This window comes from Carlito syrichta, unplaced genomic scaffold, assembly GCF_000164805.1.
Source record: "Carlito syrichta isolate Samal-C Ts95f unplaced genomic scaffold, Tarsius_syrichta-2.0.1 Scaffold154498, whole genome shotgun sequence".
In the NCBI taxonomy this organism is placed as follows: Eukaryota; Metazoa; Chordata; class Mammalia; order Primates; family Tarsiidae; genus Carlito; species Carlito syrichta.
In genome coordinates, this window is record NW_007098594.1 from 17,098 (window position 1) to 37,747 (window position 20,650).

At 43.3% G+C, this 20,650-nt stretch overlaps 1 protein-coding gene across 5 annotated transcripts in view; it reads left to right on the forward strand.

Moving 5' to 3' along the window:
• Positions 1 to 14,181: 14,181 nt before the first annotated feature.
• The window catches only part of ETFA (electron transfer flavoprotein alpha subunit), a 74,848-nt gene continuing 68,379 nt past the window's right edge, over positions 14,182 to 20,650 (forward strand). For 4 of the 5 annotated variants that reach the window (XM_008050946.1, XM_008050945.2, XM_021709043.1 and 1 more), the window contains exon 1: positions 14,182 to 14,325. In XM_008050946.1, the coding sequence (XP_008049137.1) occupies positions 14,287 to 14,325 (39 nt within the window). In that variant the 5' untranslated portion in view covers positions 14,182 to 14,286. The remainder of the gene's footprint in view (positions 14,326 to 20,650) is intronic. The other variant, XM_021709044.1, reaches the window with a different exon arrangement.

A 20,650-nucleotide genomic window follows, 5' to 3' on the forward strand; every position in this document is an offset into this window, starting at 1 on the left:
TAGAAGGCTGAGGTGGAAGGATCTCCGGAGCCCAGCAGGTTGAGGCTGCGGTGGCCAGGAGCATGCCACTGCACTCTAGTCTGGGCGACAGAGTGAGATTCCAACTCAAAAAATATAAAAATAAAAATAAACAAACTCAAGGTCACCTTTTAATTAGTACATGTCTATATCTACATTATATTAAACATCAACAAAATTAACAGAGTGTATGAGTCATTGCCAAATAGTCGCTTTCATATAGAGATAGAGATCCAAGAAATATTAGAAGCATATTTGTTAGCATGCCTATAGATGAAGCCAATATGTGAAAGAACAGTTTTAGGAAAATAAGTAAAACCACTCTTGCACAACTGTGGATACCAACAACTTACCTGTTGTAGCTTTTTCTCACAGACAATTATAATGGCTATCTTTATTTCAGCTGGGATCCTTAATGTACATTTCCAGCTTCTAAATTAAAAACTGCAGAGTCTTCCAACTTGTAATTGTCACATTTTGAGGGGTGGGGGGCTTCCTACTTTTCCAAGTGTAAATTACTTGGATTATGGCTGTACCGTTAATTAGCAAGGACTCCTTTTATAGGGTCCTTTCTTCCCATAGGGAGAAAACTTTTATTTTTTAAGTACCTACTATGACCTTCTAGAATGTAAACCTGTGAGGTCAAGTACTCTGTCTGTATTCCTGGGCCTGGACGATGATCTACGCATAATAAGTGTTCAGTAAGTGGATGTTGAATCAATGGTGTCCAGGTGTCCCCACTGGGTCTTTATTACATAGGTGGCAACCAGACTCCAAAATGGCCTCCAATGATCCCTGTCTCCTGTTATTTTCGCCCTGGGGTAGTTATCTCTTACATTGTGCCAGTGTTGATTACTGTGACCAGTACAATATGGCCATCATGATGATATGTTACTACAGAGTTTAGGTTGTAAAAAACAGCAGCTTACTTTTTGGACTCCTCATCCCCTTCTCTATCTGTCTCTGTCTGTCTCTGTCTCTGTCTCTGTCTCTGTCTCTCTCTCTCTCTCTCTCTCTCTCTCTTTCTCTCTCTCTCTCTCTCTGTCTCTCCCTCCCTCCCTCTGATAGAAGCCATCTAGAGAGGTCCACATGGGAAGAACTGAAGTCTCCTGCCCACAGCCACATGAGTGAGCTTGGATACAATCCCTGCAGTCCCATTTGAGTTCTCAGAGACTGAAACCCTGACCAGTGCTTTAAATGCAACTCATGAGAGACCTTGAGCCAAAACTACCCTGCTAAGCCATTCCATGATTCCTGACCCTCAGAAACTGTGTAAGATAATAAATGTTGTTTCAAGCTGCTAAATTTGGGGGATAATTTATTACACAACAATAGATGATAACAATAGATGACTAATACAACATCTAATCCCACCCAATGAGGAAGGCATTAGTCTCACTTTTTTTTTTTTTTACCAATGAAGACACAGAGAGCCAGAAGCCAAGGAGAGAAGACTGCTTGAGCTCAGGTGTTTGAAACCAGCCTGAGCTACACAGCAAGACCTCATCTCTACAATAAATCAAAAAATTAGCCAGTTTTGGTGGTGCATGCCTGTAGTTTCAGCTACTTGGAAGGCTGAGGTGGAAGGATTGCTTGAGCCTAGCAAGTGAAGGCTGCAAGTAGCCATGAGTGTGTTACTGCACTCCAGTCTGGGCAATAGGGTGAGAGTCTGATTCAAAAATAAAAATTAAAAAAAGACACAGAGGATCAGTGAGATGAAGGAACTTGTACAAAATATTTTAGCTGAATGTAGAAAAATAACTGAATATGAACCCAGGTCAGGCACCTGCTATCTCTCAGAGAACAAAATCATCACACTCTTTTTGCTGAAATAATCTTACCCTTAAAGTCTGTCACTCTGTTATCATTTGGGATTTAAACATCTGGTAATAGTAAGAGTGGTAATTATTAAAAATATACCTCAGGAAACTGTTTGCATAACCCATAAATGCTCGAGGTTTCACGGTCATGATTTTCAAATAGAAAAATGACAACATGTGGGAAAGAACAGATAAATTGAAAGGAGAATCTGAAAGTGGCAGAGTTAAAATCATCTATGGGTATTTTTAGCACAAAGAATTAAGTCCTGTTGGCAGACATTGCTAAAAAGGTAAGGTAGTCCCGTGTTCATGCTCTATGTTTAGAAAGGCAGAATGTCATCGCAAAATAATTGCTTATTGAGAACATGAGTGAGCCTTGAAAACATAGAGCAAATTTTAGGAATACAGGCCCATATCTATGTGGCCAATATAGAAACAGAAGCGGGGACCACCCAGAAGTGGTGCCCTGGGGTCCAATCTCTATCAGCTTCCAAACGTTAAGTAGAAACACAGTTTTCAGACAAATCCCTGCGCCTGCCGTCCTATTTAGAAGTTCTGAGGCAACTGTAGAAAGTGAATTCGGGCTGGCATGTGGTGGCTCATGCTGGTAATCCCAGCACTTTGGGAGGTTGAGGTGGGAGGGTCACTTGAGGCCAGGAGATCGAGGTTGCAGTAAGCTGTGATTGCACCACTGTACTCCAGGCTGAGCAACAGAGACATCTCTTTAAAAAAAAGTGATGAATGTGAGCCATACAGACAGACAATAGAGAGAACTGCAGGGTTTTGAGCATGTTAAATTGGGTGTTAAGCAGTTACACTCACAGAATTAATCACTCACAGAGTTCTGAAACACTGGTGGGTCAGTGAGATGTTATGAGACCTTTGTGATTATCAACTGTTAAATCACTGGCTTTCCAAATGTTTTACCTTTCTTTTAGACAATATATATGAGAGGTCTTATAACATCCCTCATCCTCACAGGATATGGGTGTATTCAGTTTTACTGTGATAAAATTCACATGCTATGAAATTTACCATTGACAGTGTAAAGTTCAAGGGTTTTTAGAGTTGTATAACCATCACCACAATCAATTTGTGGACACTTTCTTTTCTTTCTTTTTTTTGATGGGTTTGGTTCACTTTATTTTTATTTATTTTTTGTATAAAAACCCTGTGTTGTTTCTACAGCTGGAGCCTGAGTCCTCCGCACGGAGACTCTAGTGTGGGTCTTGACGAGATGGCCAGTAAATTCCTGATAAGGAGACTTGATGAATACAGTCTCTTTCCAGAGGTCAGGGGTCAAGTAGCTATAAGTCTTAGAGGTGGCATCAAAGGTGGCCTTGGCGAAATTGCCCAGGTTGGCAGTGCAGCCCCTGGCCGAGATGCAGCAGTCGTCAGTGCCAACCATCAGCAGCAGCTTCTTAGGCACAGGGGCTGAGACGATGCCAGTGTCCCTGGGGGCCAGGATAAGGTGCACGAGCACAGAGTGACAGCAGCCAGTCACCTTGCAAGGGATGGTGTGGGGCTTGCCAATCTTGTTGCCCCCGTAGCTCCTCTCTGCACATCATCTTCAAAAGAAAACCCATACCCATGAGCAGTTACTCTCATCTCCTCCCCTCCATCTTCCCAGCCCAGAGCACCACTGATCTGCTTTCTGTCTCTGTATCTATTTGGGATATGGTATTTCATATAAATGGAACCATGCAATATGTTGTCTTTTGTTACTGGCTTCCTTTGCTTAGCAGAATGTTTTCAGGGTCCATCTATATGGTAGTATGTGTCAGCACCTCATTTCTTCTTATTACTGAATAACATCTTATTGGTAGATATAACACATTTTGCTTATCCTTTCATCAGTTGATAGATATTTGGATTATTTTAACTTTTTGGCTATTATGAATAATGCTGCTGTGAACACCTATGTACAAGTGTTTATGGGACATATATTTTCAATTCCCTTGAGTGTATACCTAGGAGTTGAATTGCTGGGTCATATGGTAACACTGTTTAACATTTTAAACAACTGCCAGACTTTACCTAACCAGCTGCACCATTTATAAGGGCTCCCCACCAAGGTATGAGGGTCCCAATTTCTCTACAGTCTTATCGATACTTTGCTGGGGTGATGGGTGTGATGGCTAAAGGGTACGAGGCTTCTTTTTGAAGTGAAGAAAATATTCTAAAACTGTGATGATGGTTGCACAACTCTGTGAATATACTAAAAATCACTGATTTGTATACATTAAATGGGCGACTTGCCTAGTATTTGAGTTGTATCTCAATAAAAGTTATTTAAAACAGTCAATCAAACCAGAACAGTAAGAGAAAGGGTGAGAAAGAGGAAGTGACAAGTGTGGGCCAGGTGGTCCGAGAAGGTCCCGTGGGTGACTGTACCCCTTCATCCACTCCTTTGTTTGTCCATTCATGAGTTATGCACTGAGTGCCTGCATGCTCCAGACCTTGTTCTAGGTGCCAGGGATACAACAGTGATCAGAACAAAGTCCTTGCTCTGAAAAATAAGACACGCTAAGGAGATGGAGAAAATGGGGACAGGGAGTAGATGTGGCGGTCAGAAAGACCCAATGCAGGAGGTGGTATTTAAGCTGAGACCGGAATGAAGAGTGGGAGCAAGCCACGTGGAAGATCTGGAGGAAAAGCACACCAAACAGAAAGAACAGCAAGGGCAAAGGCCCCAAGGCAGGAGCAGAGGGATGCATTTGAGGAACAGTGAGAGGAAATAAATTAGAGAGCCAGGCAGGGGCCAGATCAAGTTGGGATTTGAAGCCATGGCAAGAGCTTTGGATTTTTCCCCAGCTTGATGGGAACACAGATGGTAGAACGCGGTTTATGTTTTTAGAGGATCACTGTTCTGAAGAGTACAGATTGTGAAGGCAAGAATGGAGGCTCAGAGACCAGTGAGGAGGCTGTGGCAATAACCACAGTAATGGGTTATGGTGGCTTGGACTCAGGTGGAAGCAGAAAGCTAGAGTCCACCGGATTTGCTGATGGACTGAATGTAGGGTATGAGTCAGATGTCAAAATGAAATGTTTCAGTTTGTGTTTCTATGAACATTCTGGTAAATTGTTTAAACAGAGATTTTAAGCTGGTGACTTGTATGTTTGCGTATGTGTGTCTTAATCAGCTTTCCTTGAAATTTATGTATAATAAAATTCACCCATTTTAAATGTACAGTTTGTTGAGTTTTGATGAATGTATATGACCATTGTCAGCACCACAATCATGATACAGAACATTTGCACATTCCTAGAAAGTGCACTCATGCCCATTTGCCATCAATCCCCTCCCTGCATCCCTAGCTCCTGCCAGCCACTGATCTGCTCTGTTTCTACAGTTTTGCCTTTTAGGAATGTTGTACAAGGGATGACCCCCCCACCAAGAAAAACCCAAAATTTATTTATAAAAAAATTGTGGGCCGGGCTCAGTGGCTCAGCCTATAATCCCAGCACTTTGGTAGGCCTAGGCAAGTGGATTGCCTGAGCACGCAGGTTCAAGACCAGCCCGGGCAACTTGGTGAGACCTCATCTCTACAATAAATCAAAAACTAGCCAGGCATAGTAGTGCGCGCCTGTAGTTCCGGCTACTAGGAAGGCTGAGGTGGAAGGATCACTGGAGCTCAGTAGGTCGACGCTGGGATGGCTGTGACTGTGCCACTGCATCCAGCCTGGGCGACGGAGTGAGACTCGAACTCAAAAAAAAAAGAGAAACAAATTGTGTATTTATTCTTACATGTTTAAACTTCAGTCACCTTCAGAGTACTCTCTGATGCAATACACCTATCAAGACGCTTTTTCCACTGCTCAAAACAGTTTTTAAAAAAAATTGGAGTCTCACTCTGTCACCCAGGCTGGAGTGCAGTGGCACAGTCACGGCCACCCCACCGTCAATCTGCTGGACTCCAGTGATCCTCCCGCCTCAGCCTTCCAAGTAACTGGAACTACAGGTGCGTGCTACCAAGCCCAGCTAATTTTTTAATTTATTGTAGAGATGATGTCTTGCCAAGTTGCCCTGACTGGTCCTGCACCCGCGGGCTCAGGCAATCCCCTCACTTAGGCCTCCCAAATGAACACGTCAATTTTTGATGCCTGTTAGTACTCCTGTCGTTTCTGTTTCACCTCTTCCACATCAGCAAAACGCTTCCCTTTGAGGACATTTTTCATCCAGGGAAACAAAAAAACAAAGTTGCTCGGGGCAAGAACATTTTACCTCAGAGTGGTAACAATTATCACTCTTTTGAGTTTACGCTAAAAAAATAAATACATAAAAATAAAGACACAGGGCAACCCTCTTTCAGGTCCCCTCCCGTTTGGGAGCTTTTTTGTCTTCTTAATAAACTCCTGCTTTCTCACCCTCAAAAAAATAACAATTAAAAAAAAAAAAAAGACACAGAGGACCAGTGAGATGAAGGAACTTGTATAAAACATGTTAGCTAGATGTAGAAAAAAAACTGACTACAAACCCAGGTCAGGCACCAACTATCTCTCAGAGAATAAAATCATCACACTCTTTTTGCTGAAATAATAGGGAGGTTGGAGCATGGGAGTCATGATGTTCTGGGTCAAAAACTGCTGAACAGTCAATATGGGGTGGGCAGATGCACTTGTAAGTCACCCATCATGAAATGGCAAGTGCGCTGAAAGAATCTCCAGAATAATTCACTGAAGCCAAGCACTGCCTCTCACAACAATGTGAACAGGCACTCTGATGCCAATGGGTTCCTAGAATACGTAACTAGCAGGGGAGGCCTGTACTACAAGCAGCCCGCCCTCCAAAAGATAATTCTGGGTTGTTTTGGGTCCCCCTCGTATAAGTGGAATAGTTTGTCTTTGTGTCTGCCTTCTTTCACTTAGCATAGTGCTTTGAGATTCATCCATGTTGTTGCATTATCAGTAGCATGTGCTTTTTAAATTGTTTTACAATGGAATACGACAGATCACAATTTGTTAATTCATTCACCAGTTAATGAGTATTTAGGTTATTTCCAACTTGGGGCTATTTTAAAGCAAGCTGCTAGGAACATCTGAGGGCAATTTCAATCTAGACCTTGTAACACAGCTTTACCACGGCTAAGCCATCAAGTAGCTGTGTGATACAAATCAGAGTATCTAACTTCTTTTTCTGACAAAAATTCAAAGAACTGACAATAGTCTGTGAGACAGATGAAGTTCTCTATTGACTCTGTAATACAATATCACACGATAGCATCAAAATATTTTCAGTAAAGTACCTCCTGATATATAATACCATGAGTAATTATAGGTTTTACACACCTAACATTTTTACAAACTTTTCAATTCATCTAGCTAAGACTTTTTCTGCTCCACATGTTGGTAATACATCTTAGCAGATTCTACCTGAGGAAGGTTGTTCTGAATTAATGTTGTCACAAATTCTTCAAAAACAATTCTGTTGTTCCGTTCAGACGATTCAGAGGTCAAAGTCACTTCAAACTTGGCATTGATTCCTTGAATAAACAATACTAACTGAGGAGTATTGCTACCATCTGGTAACTCACCAAATGTCAAAAAAAAAAAAACACTTGAAATTCTTTGTCTTACTTTCTAAGTGACTACTACTGGTTTTGTTCCCCATGTCCTCAATTCTTCTCACCTAAAATCTCATAGTAGTATACCATATAATTTTCTCAGGACACATTTTGTCAGCTGCCGCAATGAAGCACAATACTTTGCCATCTAATTCAAAAACAGAATAATTCACACTCCACTGGATTATTGCTCAGGCCGGCTTCTCCTTGTGCCCAACTCTGTTCCATCTCCTCCCTCACACAGGCATGGATCCTAAGGGCACCCCATCACGCACTCTAATCTTGTCTCTGAGCCTGTTTCAAGAGAAGCAGGAGTGTAGGAGTGGTCTGAGAAAGCAGGTGATAGGATGAGGTTTTGGAGCTGTATTACCCTTTGCTAGATTGGCACTGGGGATCCCCATCACTGCTGGCAGCTGGAACATGGCCCTTGGCATAAGGCAGTGGTCCAATTGTTGAAACTTTCACTAGTGGTAAGTTGCGGTGGTATGCTCATGGAAGGGAATGTATTAGGCACTTGAAAAATATGGGGGAGCTTGCTGGGCATGGTAGATCACACCTGCAATCCCAGCACTCTGGGAGGCCAAGGAAGGAGGATTACTTGAGTTCAGAAACTTGAGATCAGCCTAAGCAACAGAGCAAGACCTCAGCTCTATCCCACCACCAAAAAAAAAATTAGTCGGGCATGGTGGTGTGTATCTGTAGTCCTAGCTACTCAGTAGGCCAAATCGCTGCTTGATGCCAGGAGGTTGAGGCTGTGGTGAGCTATGATTGTGCCACTGCACTCCAGTCTGGGTGACTCAAAAAAAGAAAGAAAGAAATATGGGGGAAATGGTAATTACAGTGGCATTGGGTGGCAATTGCTAAGCTCCATGCCCTAACAAAAAGAATTGTAAAAGGGTAGGAACAATTACTAGGCATTTAAGAACCATGTATAAAAACTAGAGGACCTCCTAGACAGCATGCAATGAGGCAAGCTTCAAGGATCTAAGTTTCAAGGTTCATTTTCCCATTTAATTCACCAATATTGTCCCTGCAGAAACCATATCGAACAGTAAACTATCACAAACCCACACAAGTAGTGGCACTATTGCAATCACCACAGCAGTATTGGTATCTTCACTGGAGGAGATTAACACAGCCTCAGGTACTTTTTATATGAACATTGATTTGGTGACTGGGTTCTTTCCTATCCCTAGGAGAAAACTGGATCAGAAACAGCACGCATTCACATGGAACAAACAACAGCATACATTTATAGATTTGCCCCAGGGCTATGTGAACTTTCAGCAACTATCACAGTACAGTCTACAGAGACCTGGACCATCTGGACATACTGCAGAACACTGCATCAGTCTATGACATCAATGACATTACACTAATTCAGTGGGATGGACAAAAGTGGCTGGTGCATTAGAGGCCTTGGACTGACACATGTACTCCACAGGGTGGGAGAGAAATCCTACAAAGATTCAGGGGTCTGCCAGAGTAAGATGTTTAGGGGTCCAGATATCCATGCCAGGATATCCCATCCAAGAAAATACAAATTATTTCAAGATGCTACCATGAAGAAGGAAGTATAATTCCTGATGGGGCTCTTTGGGCTCTGGACACAGTATATTTCACATCTGGACATACTGTTTCAGCCATGTACCAGGTGACATAGAAGGCTGACAGCCTTGAATGGAGCTTGGAGCAAACAAACAAACAAAAATATACAGCATGTCCAGGCTGCAGTGCAGGCAGTCCTGCTACTTGGCCGTTTGTGCTTCTGTAGATGGTATTAGTGTTATCAGTGGCAGAAAGCGATGCTGTATGGAGTCCATGACAAGCTTCCCTGGGAGAATCACAACACAGGCCCTGCGGTATTGGAGCAAGACCATGCCATCTGCAGCAGAGTCTTGTGTGCCTTTCAGGGGAAAAAAAAGAGAAAACCTCCTGGTATGCTACTGGGCCTGATCATAGAACACCAAGTGACCACATGTCGGGAATTACCCATCATGAGCTGAGTTCTGTCAAACCTATCAAGTCATAACATCAGACAGGCAGTAATAACCCATCCTAGGATGGAACTGGTACATCTGGGACTGAGCACAAGGACCAGAGGGCATGAGCAGGTTAGTTGCATGTACTGGCAGACTAGACCCATGAATACCACTGCTGCATTAGCATCCCTAGAGCACACTTCTGGCTTCAGGAGAATCTCTTAAAACTGGCTGACAAGAGGAGGAAAAATCCTGTTTTGGTTGACAGAGGACCCGCTCAATATGTAAGTTCAAGCTGAAAACGCATGGTAGTGGCACTATAGCTTCACTCAGGGACAACCTTGAAAGACAACGTGAAGGAAAACCTTCTCCATGGACAGAGCTTCAGGAGGTGTGCCTGGCCATCCACTTTGTGTGCACAGAGACGTGTCCCATGTGTATAATGTATACAAACTCAGGGGTAGTGGTGAATTGACCTGCCTCACTGACTGGAAGAAACCGGGAAGATTGGGGACAAGGAAGTCTGGGGTAGAGTCATGAGGATGTATGGAGTGTGTACAAAGTAGGAAGATCTTTGTAGTATGTTAAACCTACCAGAAGGCATCCAACATTTAAAAACCACCAGTAACCAAACTATCTTGGTCAGGGGACCTCAGCCAGCCTCTGTCACCACTCATTCAGTGCTGGCACTAAGGGCACATGCATAAACTGACTACGGTGGCAGAGATTGAGGAAGCATGAGCCCAATAGCATGGGCTCCCGCCTCCAAAGGCTGATGAAGCTACTGCTGCTGCTGGATGAGCCCCCAGTGTAGTCCCATTCCTCCAGAAGACCATCTGGCCCAGGGTCACAAGTTGACTACATTGAATCCCTTCCATCCTGGAAGAGTCATGATTCATCCTGACAGGAAAACACACACGTTCTGGGTACTGTTTACCTTTCCTGCCCACAGGACCTTAGCCAGCACCACTATCTGAAGGCTTCTTGAGTATCCAATTTACCACCATGTGTAAACATTACATCAGACCAGGGACCTAATTCACTGCAATGGAGGTGCAGAAATGAGTCTATGATTGTGGGATGCAGGATTCCCTAAGTGAGTCACAGACTGTATCATCTGGCCAGACAACATGTTGGAGTGGCCTGCTGAAAGTCTACTGAAGCACCAGCTTGGAGACCGTGCTCTGCAAGGATGGGGTTCACCTTCCGGGATATCATGTACGGTGACCCTGGGGCCTGCAGAGTTAGAAATCTTAGTCCCCAAAAGGGCCTCTTCCACCATGGAACACAGCAAGAGTCCCATGGTGCTGTAAACTATAGCTGCCACCTGGGCACTTTGTATGCAGGAACCAGAAGGCAAGAAGAGGAGTCATCATCTTGGCCAAGAGTGATTCACTTGGGTGCCTGTTAATAATCCCTTGCCCAATTGTGACAATAAAAAGACAAGTGCAGTACCCCTGGCTTGAGAAGGGCAGGGTGGTCAGGGGCTCAGATCCTTGGTATATAAGGCATCAGGTGAGCCATGGAGACCAGCAGAGATCCTAGCTGAGGGGGAGAGGAATTTAGAATGGATACCCAGGAAAGACACAATGACTACCAGTTATGTCCTTCAGAGAGTTGCAGCAAATGGGGCTGTAATTTGTCCCACTAACCTTCCTCTTTTAATTTCCACAGGAATCCTGGAGGAACTTCCTGAAATTGGCCTGCAGAGAAGACAGAAGTGTTTTTCCAAATAGAGTGGTGTCATCTTCCAGGTTTGACTATGGCAATTCCTCCCTCCTACTCCCTCCCTCTCTTCCTTCATTTCTTCTCTGGACAAATATTTCTATAAATGCTCACTGAATATTCACAACTATGACCCAGATAATAGATGCCATGGATCCTGCTACTAAAGCAGCTCATAACTGAGTGGGAAACACAGACAGACATCCGAAGGCCTCTAGGGAAACTCCTCTAATATGTATGTTCAGTACACACATTTCTATACCCCTCCTCCCAAAGTCCCCAGGGGCGTCTCATATGCTCAGAACAGGTCTGGTCAGTTGTCACAGATGCTGGCCATTTTCTTCCTCTTCCTTTGCCTTGGCCTGCTCTGCCAGGAATCATCACTGCCCCATGGGCATTGTGGCTCTGCTGTGTACAGCTACTGCTGATTCACTGGAGTCTGGGAGGTGCCTGAGGTGCCAACACTGCGCAGTGGAGGTGGAGAAGTTGCTGTCCCCTTTTGTGTTTTGCTTTGTCATGGGCCAGGAGGCAGAGAAGAAGGTTAGTTTGTATTCCAATTTTGTCACTTGAGCTGGGTTTTGAAGGTGGAGTAGAGGTCTGTCGGGTGGGAAAGGGAATTTCAGACAGAAGGAAGAACAAAAACTGAGCACAGGGCCTTAGAGTGTTTGCCGGTTAAGATAAAGCTCTCACTCCAGGAAACTTGCCTTCCAGTGCAAGGAGATCAGCAATACTCACACGAACAAACATGTGCATCCTGTTAGATGGTTATAAATGCCAAGAAGAAAAATCACACAAGAGGACAGGGGGTCAGGGGTGGCGTGGGGTATGCTTATGGCCACCGCAGCCTCGATCTGCTGGGCTCAGGCGTTCCTTCCGCCTCAGCCTTCCAAGTAGCTGGAACTACAGGTGCATACCACCACACCCGGTTTGGGTGCTATTTTATATAGGGAGGCCAAGGTCGACCTTTCTGAAAATGTGGTCTCTGTGGTTTCTGAAAAGAGACCTGAATAAAGTAAGGAAATAAGTCATGCAGGTAATGAGAGAAGAGCATTTCAGGCAGAGGGAAAAACCAGAGTGCAAAGCCCTGAGAGAGGAGCAGGCTTGGTGTGCTCTCAAAGGCCTATGTCTTTGGGGACAGTGAGAGAGGGGGACAGTGGTAGCAGAGGGAGCCATTGTAGGACTCTGAGCAGAGGCCACGAAGCAACTTCTGGCAGAATGGGCAGAAAAAGAAAGACCAGTTAGGCTTTGTGATGATCCAGATAAGAGATGATAGGGGTCTGAGTGAAGGTGGCAGTGGAGGAGGAAAAAAGGGGTGTTGGTGGAAATTATTGGATTCTGGGTATCTTTGGAAGATAGAGCCAGTGGGATTTGTTAGTAAACTAGATAAGGCTGGAAAGGTAGGTTGCTGCTGAATTAGGAACCGCTGAATTAGGTCAGAGGATATCACTATCCTGCTTGAAAATTTCATAAGTCCAGACTCTTTAGCAAATCATTAGTTCATCAATTCATGCAACAAGTACTGATTGAATTCCTACTATGGGCTAGGCACTGTGCTAGGTGTTGAAGACACAAAATTTATAAAGTAGGACATACTCTCTGCCCTTACAGATCTTAGATAGGTGCAAAAGGTCATTACAACCCATGTGACACAGGAAGCATGGGGGAAACAGGGGCACATGGGACAGGTATCTAATTTGGAGTTAGTGTGAGGAGAAAAATTCAAGCTGAAATTTCAAGAACGAGTAAGTATTAAATAGCTCAAGGAATAAAGGAGAGAAGAGAGGCAGAGGGAACAGGACACAGGGGAAAACGAGGGCGGTTCGGTATGGCCACTGGGGGTGGAGGTGAAAGACAAGGCCCTAGAGGAAGGACAGGATCAGCTTGTACAGGGCTTATCACTCATATTAAAGGCCTTGGATTTGGTCCTAAAAGCAATGGGGAGCCACTGACGTGTATTAAGTAGGGGGATGACATCACTAGTTTTCCTTTTGAAGGGGCAAGTCTTCTGCTGCAGTGGGAGTCGGATTGGAGGGTGGAGAAGACTGGGGCCTGGGAGAATAGTAAAGAGGTAACTGCAGCAATCTAAACAAGGAGCAGTGTAGGCGAGCGTGGTGGATGGATTGGGACCTGTTTTAGAAGTGCAATTGCAGGACTGTAAGGAGTCAAGGAGGACTCCCAGGCTTCTGGCTTGAGCAGCTGGGTGCAGGTGGAGGGCACTCTTGAGAAAAGGAATACAGGAGAGAACCGAGGAGGATGCCATGTCAGTTGAGGACAAGCGGGTCTGAAGTGTTGACGGACATTCTGAGGAGATGCCAAGAAGGTAGTGGGCGTATGGCTCCAAAAGTCAGGAGAGATTTGGCAGTCATGGCACTGAAGCCGAGGTGCAGGTGGGACTGCCCAGGGATAGGCAGAGTGGGGAGATGAGGGGGTCGGGGTGGGGTCGTAAGGTACAGCTTCATGCAAGACCTTTCTCAACCTGCTGTACCAGTCATCCTGTCTCCTTCTGTAGACGGCACTCAGAATTCTGCCCCTTGTCCTTGGATCCTCCCGTTTCACTCCTGCCCTGTTTGTGCCTAGCGGTTTCTTCCGGACGCCAGTTCAAGTATCACCAATTCAGTAAACTCTTCCTCCCATACTAGTAATAATATATTTATTTGTATGCTTCCTAAAGTCTCCCAAGGGCAGGGCATCCTCTGCATTCCCTTCACCTGGAAAAGTTTTCAGCATATTACGGGTGGAGCGCTGATACTGGGAATAAATGAGTGGGTAAAAGAATGAATGAAGTGAGGCGTGGACTCCAACGAGAGGCCTGGGAAGCCAGTTCAGCTCAACTGGAAGGTTCACTCTAAGGATCGTGCGGCAGGGAGGCAACCTGAGCTCAGCCGCCAGCAGCTCTCCGGGCTCGCTTCGGTAGCTCCACTGCCACGCTTCACGCAAAGCCTCCGCGAACAGCCTCACCTTTGCCCCACTCCCAAGTCCCGCCCCTAACTTCCCGCCGTCTCCATTGGCTGCCGGACTGACCAATGGGCAGACGGGAACCACGAGCTCTCGCTCCCAGCTCAGGGCGATCGTTCTCGGTCGCTTGTCTCGCGAGAGTTCGGGTGATTGACGGAGGCGGTGCTGCTCGGCGCGGCTTGGGGCTGCTGTGAGGCCGAGGGAGCAGCGGGAGGAGCGACTATGTTCCGAGTGGCGGCTCCGGGGCAGCTCCGGCGGGCGGTGAGTCCGGACGGGGAGGGCGAGCCCGGTGACGGTGCACCCGCAGCCCGCTGGCTCTGTGAGGGTCTCGGCGAAGGTCACTGGCTCCCACAGGCCCGAGCAGTCCACGCGCCGGCAGGTCCGCCCCCGCTTGGGGCTTGGGCCCAAAGTTCTGGGGCCTATTCTTGACTTCTTCCGGGTCGCTGGCCCGGGCAGAAGTCAGAGGTCGGGGGTCAAGGTGACCCCAAGTATAGACGTGAACTTCTGTTGGCCTTCCTCCTCGCCCACCATTTTCTATCACTCTGTGATCGCCGGGTCCTGCACACTTCTCTACACCCGAGGGGGCAAAGTGTCGCCGGAGATGCCCTCTTGGGGAGCGGTTTAAAACGTGGATTCCTCTCGGAGGCCGACATTAAACATTTTCACCGGGCGTCTTGGGGCTGCTCGGACCCTCTCACTGTCACGGCCGGCGTGGGGGAGGGCGACGAGGTGATGGAAACTTGCTCTGCTTTCTGGCGTCTGGAGCAGTGCCGAGTTAGGTGATTGTCGGTGCTAAGCCTGTGATCCCATCGGACGGCTTTAGCCAGTTTCGAAAGGCAGGTGTCTTTATACCGCAGGCTGATCTCTTAAACCTGCTGGTTGTAGTTTATAGCCAGGCAGTTGTTGACAGCGATACGTGTTTGATGTTCAGTAGTGACAGGCCACATTTATCTCTTCTGTTGTGAGAAGGACTGACAGGAAGTACATTTTTTCCTGATGCTATGGGAAAACAATGTTTGGAGCCTGACCAATCACAAGTCAATGATTATTGTGAATTCTGTAGATTTTCTAATTTACAGTTAGGTTAAATGAGAAACAAGGAACAAGGCTGCTGAACTTCAGTCAGAAACTTTCCTGGTGTTTTGTATCTTTTCTACAACTTTGTGTGTGTGTGTGTATCTGCCTTTTTTTCCATCCATCCCTGGGATTTTTCTCCCTGAACCATAGCTACTGTTCTTTCTAAATGTCTGTAGACATCTTTTGTCTTGTGCTTAAACCTTGTTCCATTAAAAAGTCCCGACCCTTCCCCTAAAAAGTTCAAATCCCCATCTTTTTGTTCAGTTTCCTGTCTTTCCCTTTGGAGACTTTTTTTTTTTTTAGGGTCTAGACATAAACAAGTAATGAATTTGGGGAAGTTCTAGGAATCAGAGCCAGACTTGGAGAAGAACACTTATCTATGCAGCAGCTGGAAAACGGTTTTATGGACAGGTTACAAGTCTGACATAAGTGAAATGATCATTGTGATGGGGGGGCGGAACTTAGGACTCTAATTTTGTAGAGCTAACAGGAAAAAAAAAATGGAATAATTAATTTAAGTAATTCTTATTATCCACATAGTTGGCCAGTATACGTAGACAATATTTCTAAATCTACATTGTGGTTTGCCAAGGACTTTGACCTTGACTTGTGTTTAAAATTTGAAGTTAAGGTAAGTAGAGTAGCTGCTTTAAAATAATTAAGAACACTTGAGAGATTTGAATTTCAAGCATAAAAGAAATACTGGGAACACTTCTTAAATGGAAACGTGTACATGTACATATACGCATATTTAACTTGTTAAATTTAGAGATAATTTCAAACTTAGAAAAGTTGCAAGAGTAATCCAAAGAATTCTGGAAATCCTTTTCCTGAGTTTAACCACCTGTTAACAGTTTGATACATTTGCTTTATCTCTCTACATATATACATATTGCTATCTTTCTGAACCATTTGAAAGTAAGTTGCACACATGGCCTTCACTCCTAAATATTTCAGTGGTATTTTAAAAGAAGAATAGTTTCACTTTTCTAACCACAATATTATTGGCAGTATCAGGAAGTTTAACAAGGATAAAATACTGATTTCTAATCTGTCCAGAGGTCCTCAAACTTTTAAAACAGGGGGCCAGTTCACTGTCCCTCAGACTGTTGGAGGGGCGGACTATAGTTTAAAAAAAAAACTATGAACAAATTCCTTTTTTTTTTTAAACTGTAGTCTGCCCCTCCAATGGTCTGAGGGACAGTGAACTGGCCCCCTGTTTTAAAAGTTTGAGGACCCCTGCATAGACGTTCAAAATTTGCCAGTTATTTTATTGATATTGTTTATAGCAATTTTCCTTATTCTGGTTTAAGATGCAGATGTCTTGTATGTAGTTTTCATGTCTCTTTAGTCTTTGTTAGAAAGATTCTTTAACCTTTTTATTGGCTTTGATAACATTTTTGAGGAGTACAGGCTTTCTATTTGTCTATAGACTGTCACTCAATTTAAGTGCTTGGTGTTTCCTCATGATTAGATTCAGATTATGTATTCTTGGCAGGAATATCATAAAAGTGGTATTGTGTTCTCAGTGCATCATATTAGGAGGCACATAATGTTGATTTATCCCATTGTTGGTGATTTTTAACTTTATTTATTTAGCTAAAGTGTTGTTTGCCCAGTTTCTCCACTGTCAAGTTACTATTCCTCCCTTTGTAATTTTTAACTAATTTGAGAGAGACATTGAGACTATGTAACTCTCCTGTTTCTCATCAGACTTTTACCCACTAGTCTTAGCATCTGTTGATGATTCTTGCCTGACAAATGATTGCTATGATGCAAAATGGTGACTTTCTAATTCCATCATACTTTCTACATTTACTATTAACTAGCATTCTACTATGAGAAAGAACATTCCCTTCTTGCATATTTATGGATTCATGGATACTTATTTAGTAGGTTATAATCCATTACTACTGTTATTTATTTTCATGCTTAAGTTTTCTCATTTGCAAAGCAGAAACTCATTCAATCTGGGCTCCTGTCTGTATATGTATATTTATAGTGTCATAAAGTCAAAATCGCTTATATCAAGTCCACACCTTCGAAATTTTAAAAAATTGTTCTCTAGTTGACATTGCTATACTTAGGAAGAAGATACATTTTCAAAAAACATGTTTTTAAAAACAAATGTCAGGAACTGCAATTAAAAGATTACCATAAACTGTTAACACAACAATGTAAATGTAGTTAATAGTACTAAACTGTACCTTTAAAATGGTTAAGGTGGTACATTTTATTTTCTTTTTGCCACAATTCTGAAAAAATAATTTTAAGAGAGTTTACCTTAAACTGTTAGATTGTAAGTTCAGTGATTTGCATTTGGCATCGAAGTTCTACTTTCAGTTTTGACTGATTTGTGCCATTGGGCAAAGTCCTTCATCTTTGAGGGAATCCTCAAAGTCTTCTGTTAACAAAGGTAGTGTAGTTGTAGATATAAAATCTACAGTAAAGAGCTAGATAACACACTGAGAAGAAAATAGGTGGGCGTTTGCATTTAGTTAACGTTCTTGCAGGGAGTCTAATCTGAACTACTGTTATTATATTAATTTGCTTTTGAAATTGATTTATTGACTAGTAAGAAGATGCCAAAAAATATTTTATGTGGCGAGTGAAGCAACCCTTTCAAGGTCGTTTGAGTACTCTTGTTACCTTGTTTATTGCCAAGATGGGAAGGAATATCCATCAGATTTCAGAAGCTGTGAAACTGGTGTGAAGGAACATGATATTTTTCAGTGTCCACTGTCTAGCATTGATGAATGACATTGAACTCTGTAATTTGCACGCAAATGTTAATTTCTTTTGAAAGAAGAAAGCCAATTTTGGTGTGATTCTAAAAGAAAATTTATTGCATAAGGTGAATTCAGTAAAAGTATGCTGGCTGCCAATGTGTCTACCAAGAGTCTTGTCTGTTTTTAAAGTGAAGTAAATTGACTGTGTTCTTAATATTATAATCAATGTCATATAACATTTCTAGTCATGATTAAAAGCTCCTGTATTTTATTACTGGAGAGGTTAAAGTATTTAGTTTAAGTACAGAAATGTAATATACATTTTATTATTACAAAATGTATGTTCAAGTAGGGATAGGTGACTTTAGTTATATATAATTTGTCCTTTTGAGTAGGACTTGGATAGATTTTATAGCTTATTTCTGCTGTTTTTTTTTTTTGAGTTAGGCAGAAAAACCCTTCCCCACCTATATGCTGTCATCACATGTAGTTTCCAAAGGTGGTGGGAGGGGCTGCACGTTAGAATTATTATTATGACTTTAGATTATGAGTGGGTGTGTAAGGGTAAATAAAGCAGAGTCAAGAGTTCAGCTTTGTTTCTTGTTCTTTTAACATCTGTGGCAGTTTACTGTGTGAACATACAGTTAAAGTCACAGTAGGAACTCTAAAACACAAAAGCAGCATCACAAACTATTGAGGCTGGTGCTGGGCATGTGGTGTTTGGTGTGGTGTTTTGTGGCTGTAGTCCCAGCTGCTTAGGAGACGAAGGCCAGAGACCAGCCTGAGCAACATAGCGGGACTCAGTCTTAAAAAAACAAAACAAAAAAACCCACCAAGCAACAAAAAACAAACTACAGAGGTTGAGTAAGAGAAGGACCAAAGTGTGCTCACTGGACTTAGCTATAGGAAAGTTGTTGGTGACTTTGAAAAGAGTAGATTTATTGTTGTGGAAGTGAAAGCCAGTTTGCTATGAGTAAAAGAGGGAAAAAAGGGAAGATGAGGCAGTAGAGTTGGTGTCTATAGACATTATTTTCCAGAAGTTTGGCTCTGAAAGGGTTCAGAGAGCATGATATCTTCTTTAAACCTTGCCCATAAGAAGTACTATCTCGACCGGGCTCGATGGCTCAACCTGTAATCCCAGCGCTTTGGGAGGCTGAGGTGAGTGGATTGCCTGAGCCTGCAGGTTCAAGACCTGCCTGGGCAATTGGCAAGACCTCATTTCTACAATAAATCAAAAAATTAGCCGAGTGTGGTAGCCTGCGCCTGTAGTTCCAGCTATTTAGAAGACTGAGGCGGAAGGATCGCCGGAGCCCAGCAGGTCGAGGCTGCAGTGGCCGGGAGCGGCCACTGCACTCCAGTCTGGGTGACGAGTGAGACTCCAACTCAAAAAAAAGAAGTACTATCTCATAAAAACAAGTCAGCTTTATATGGATATGTCGCTGGTATGAGAAAGAAAACTTCACATTTTACTCTTGGAAACCAAGTCTAGTCAGTAATCTAGATAAGTTTTCTAAAAGCATGATGGGTTATCCGTTTTAGTGATTTAACAAGTTTATATACTGTTTAGGTACCCTTATATGTGTCTAGATTAAGTTATTAAGGATGTAGACACAGTTGCTTTTTAGTTTTTGATTGTTTTGGGAAAACTTTTCATTTAGTCATTAATATTTGTTGTGTGCCAGCAATGTGTCAGACACAGAAGTAGGTGCTGAGTTCACAGTGGAAAGCAGATCTAGTCCCTGCTCTTGTGATGCAAATAGACTTAAGAAGACAGCCATTGAACACTTTATTTGAAGTGTGATCAATATTATAGAAAGATTGTAGAGGATGTTTGAGAGCAAGCAAGCACATGAAGGAAATGCTTAATCTAGTTGGACTGGAAAACACTGAAAGAATATCTGTGAAATTACTTTGTAATTGTAATAGTAAGGGTAAAGGATTCTTCCTCCCTCCCTGTCTCTGTCTCTGTCTCTCTGTCTGTCTCTGTCTGTCCTGTTTGTTTATAATTGTTTCCATTTTCTTCATAGCACATGTGTTCTTCTTACATATATATTTTGCTTTCTTAGTTTATTATTCCCAGTGTTAAAATAGAAGCAAATAAAAGCATCAGTCACTTTAGTTTGTTTATTCAAAATTAAAGAAAAAACAAGAATTCATATGGATTGTATCTCAAGTAGAGCAGAACACTGAAGGGGTCCTGAAAATTAAGAAAAAGTAGTCCTGGGGTAATTGGATACAATTTAAAAAGGAAGAGCTACAGCCCCATTGCTTCAGTTCCTGACAACTCTGAAGGGCCGTCCCAGTAGCAGGGCTCCCTTGCATCAGCTGAAATCTTTGCTGCAACTACACTGCAGTATTTTAGTTCAGCTTCTCCCATTGCCCAGTCCTACTCCTTGATCCCTTATGGCTGTGCTTCCCAAGAGTACTCCCCAGTAAACTTTCTGCACATACCCATAACCTCCCACCACTCAAGGAAGATATAATAGCTTTTTATAGCTCAACATATAGAGTGAAATTATAAAATTAATGGTTTTAAGGCGTCAAAGTTTTTTTTAAAGTAGACTTTAACTGGGTGCAGTGGTGTGCATCTGTAGTCCTAGCTACACAGGGCACTGAAGTGGGAGGACCGCTTGAACCCAGGAATTCAAGGCCAGCCTAGGTAACATAATGAGGCATTGTTTCTAAAAACCATTTTAGAAAATACATTAGGCCGGGCTCGGTGGCTCAGCCTGTAATCCCATGCCTTTGGGAGGCTGAGGTGAGTGGATTGCCTGAACCCA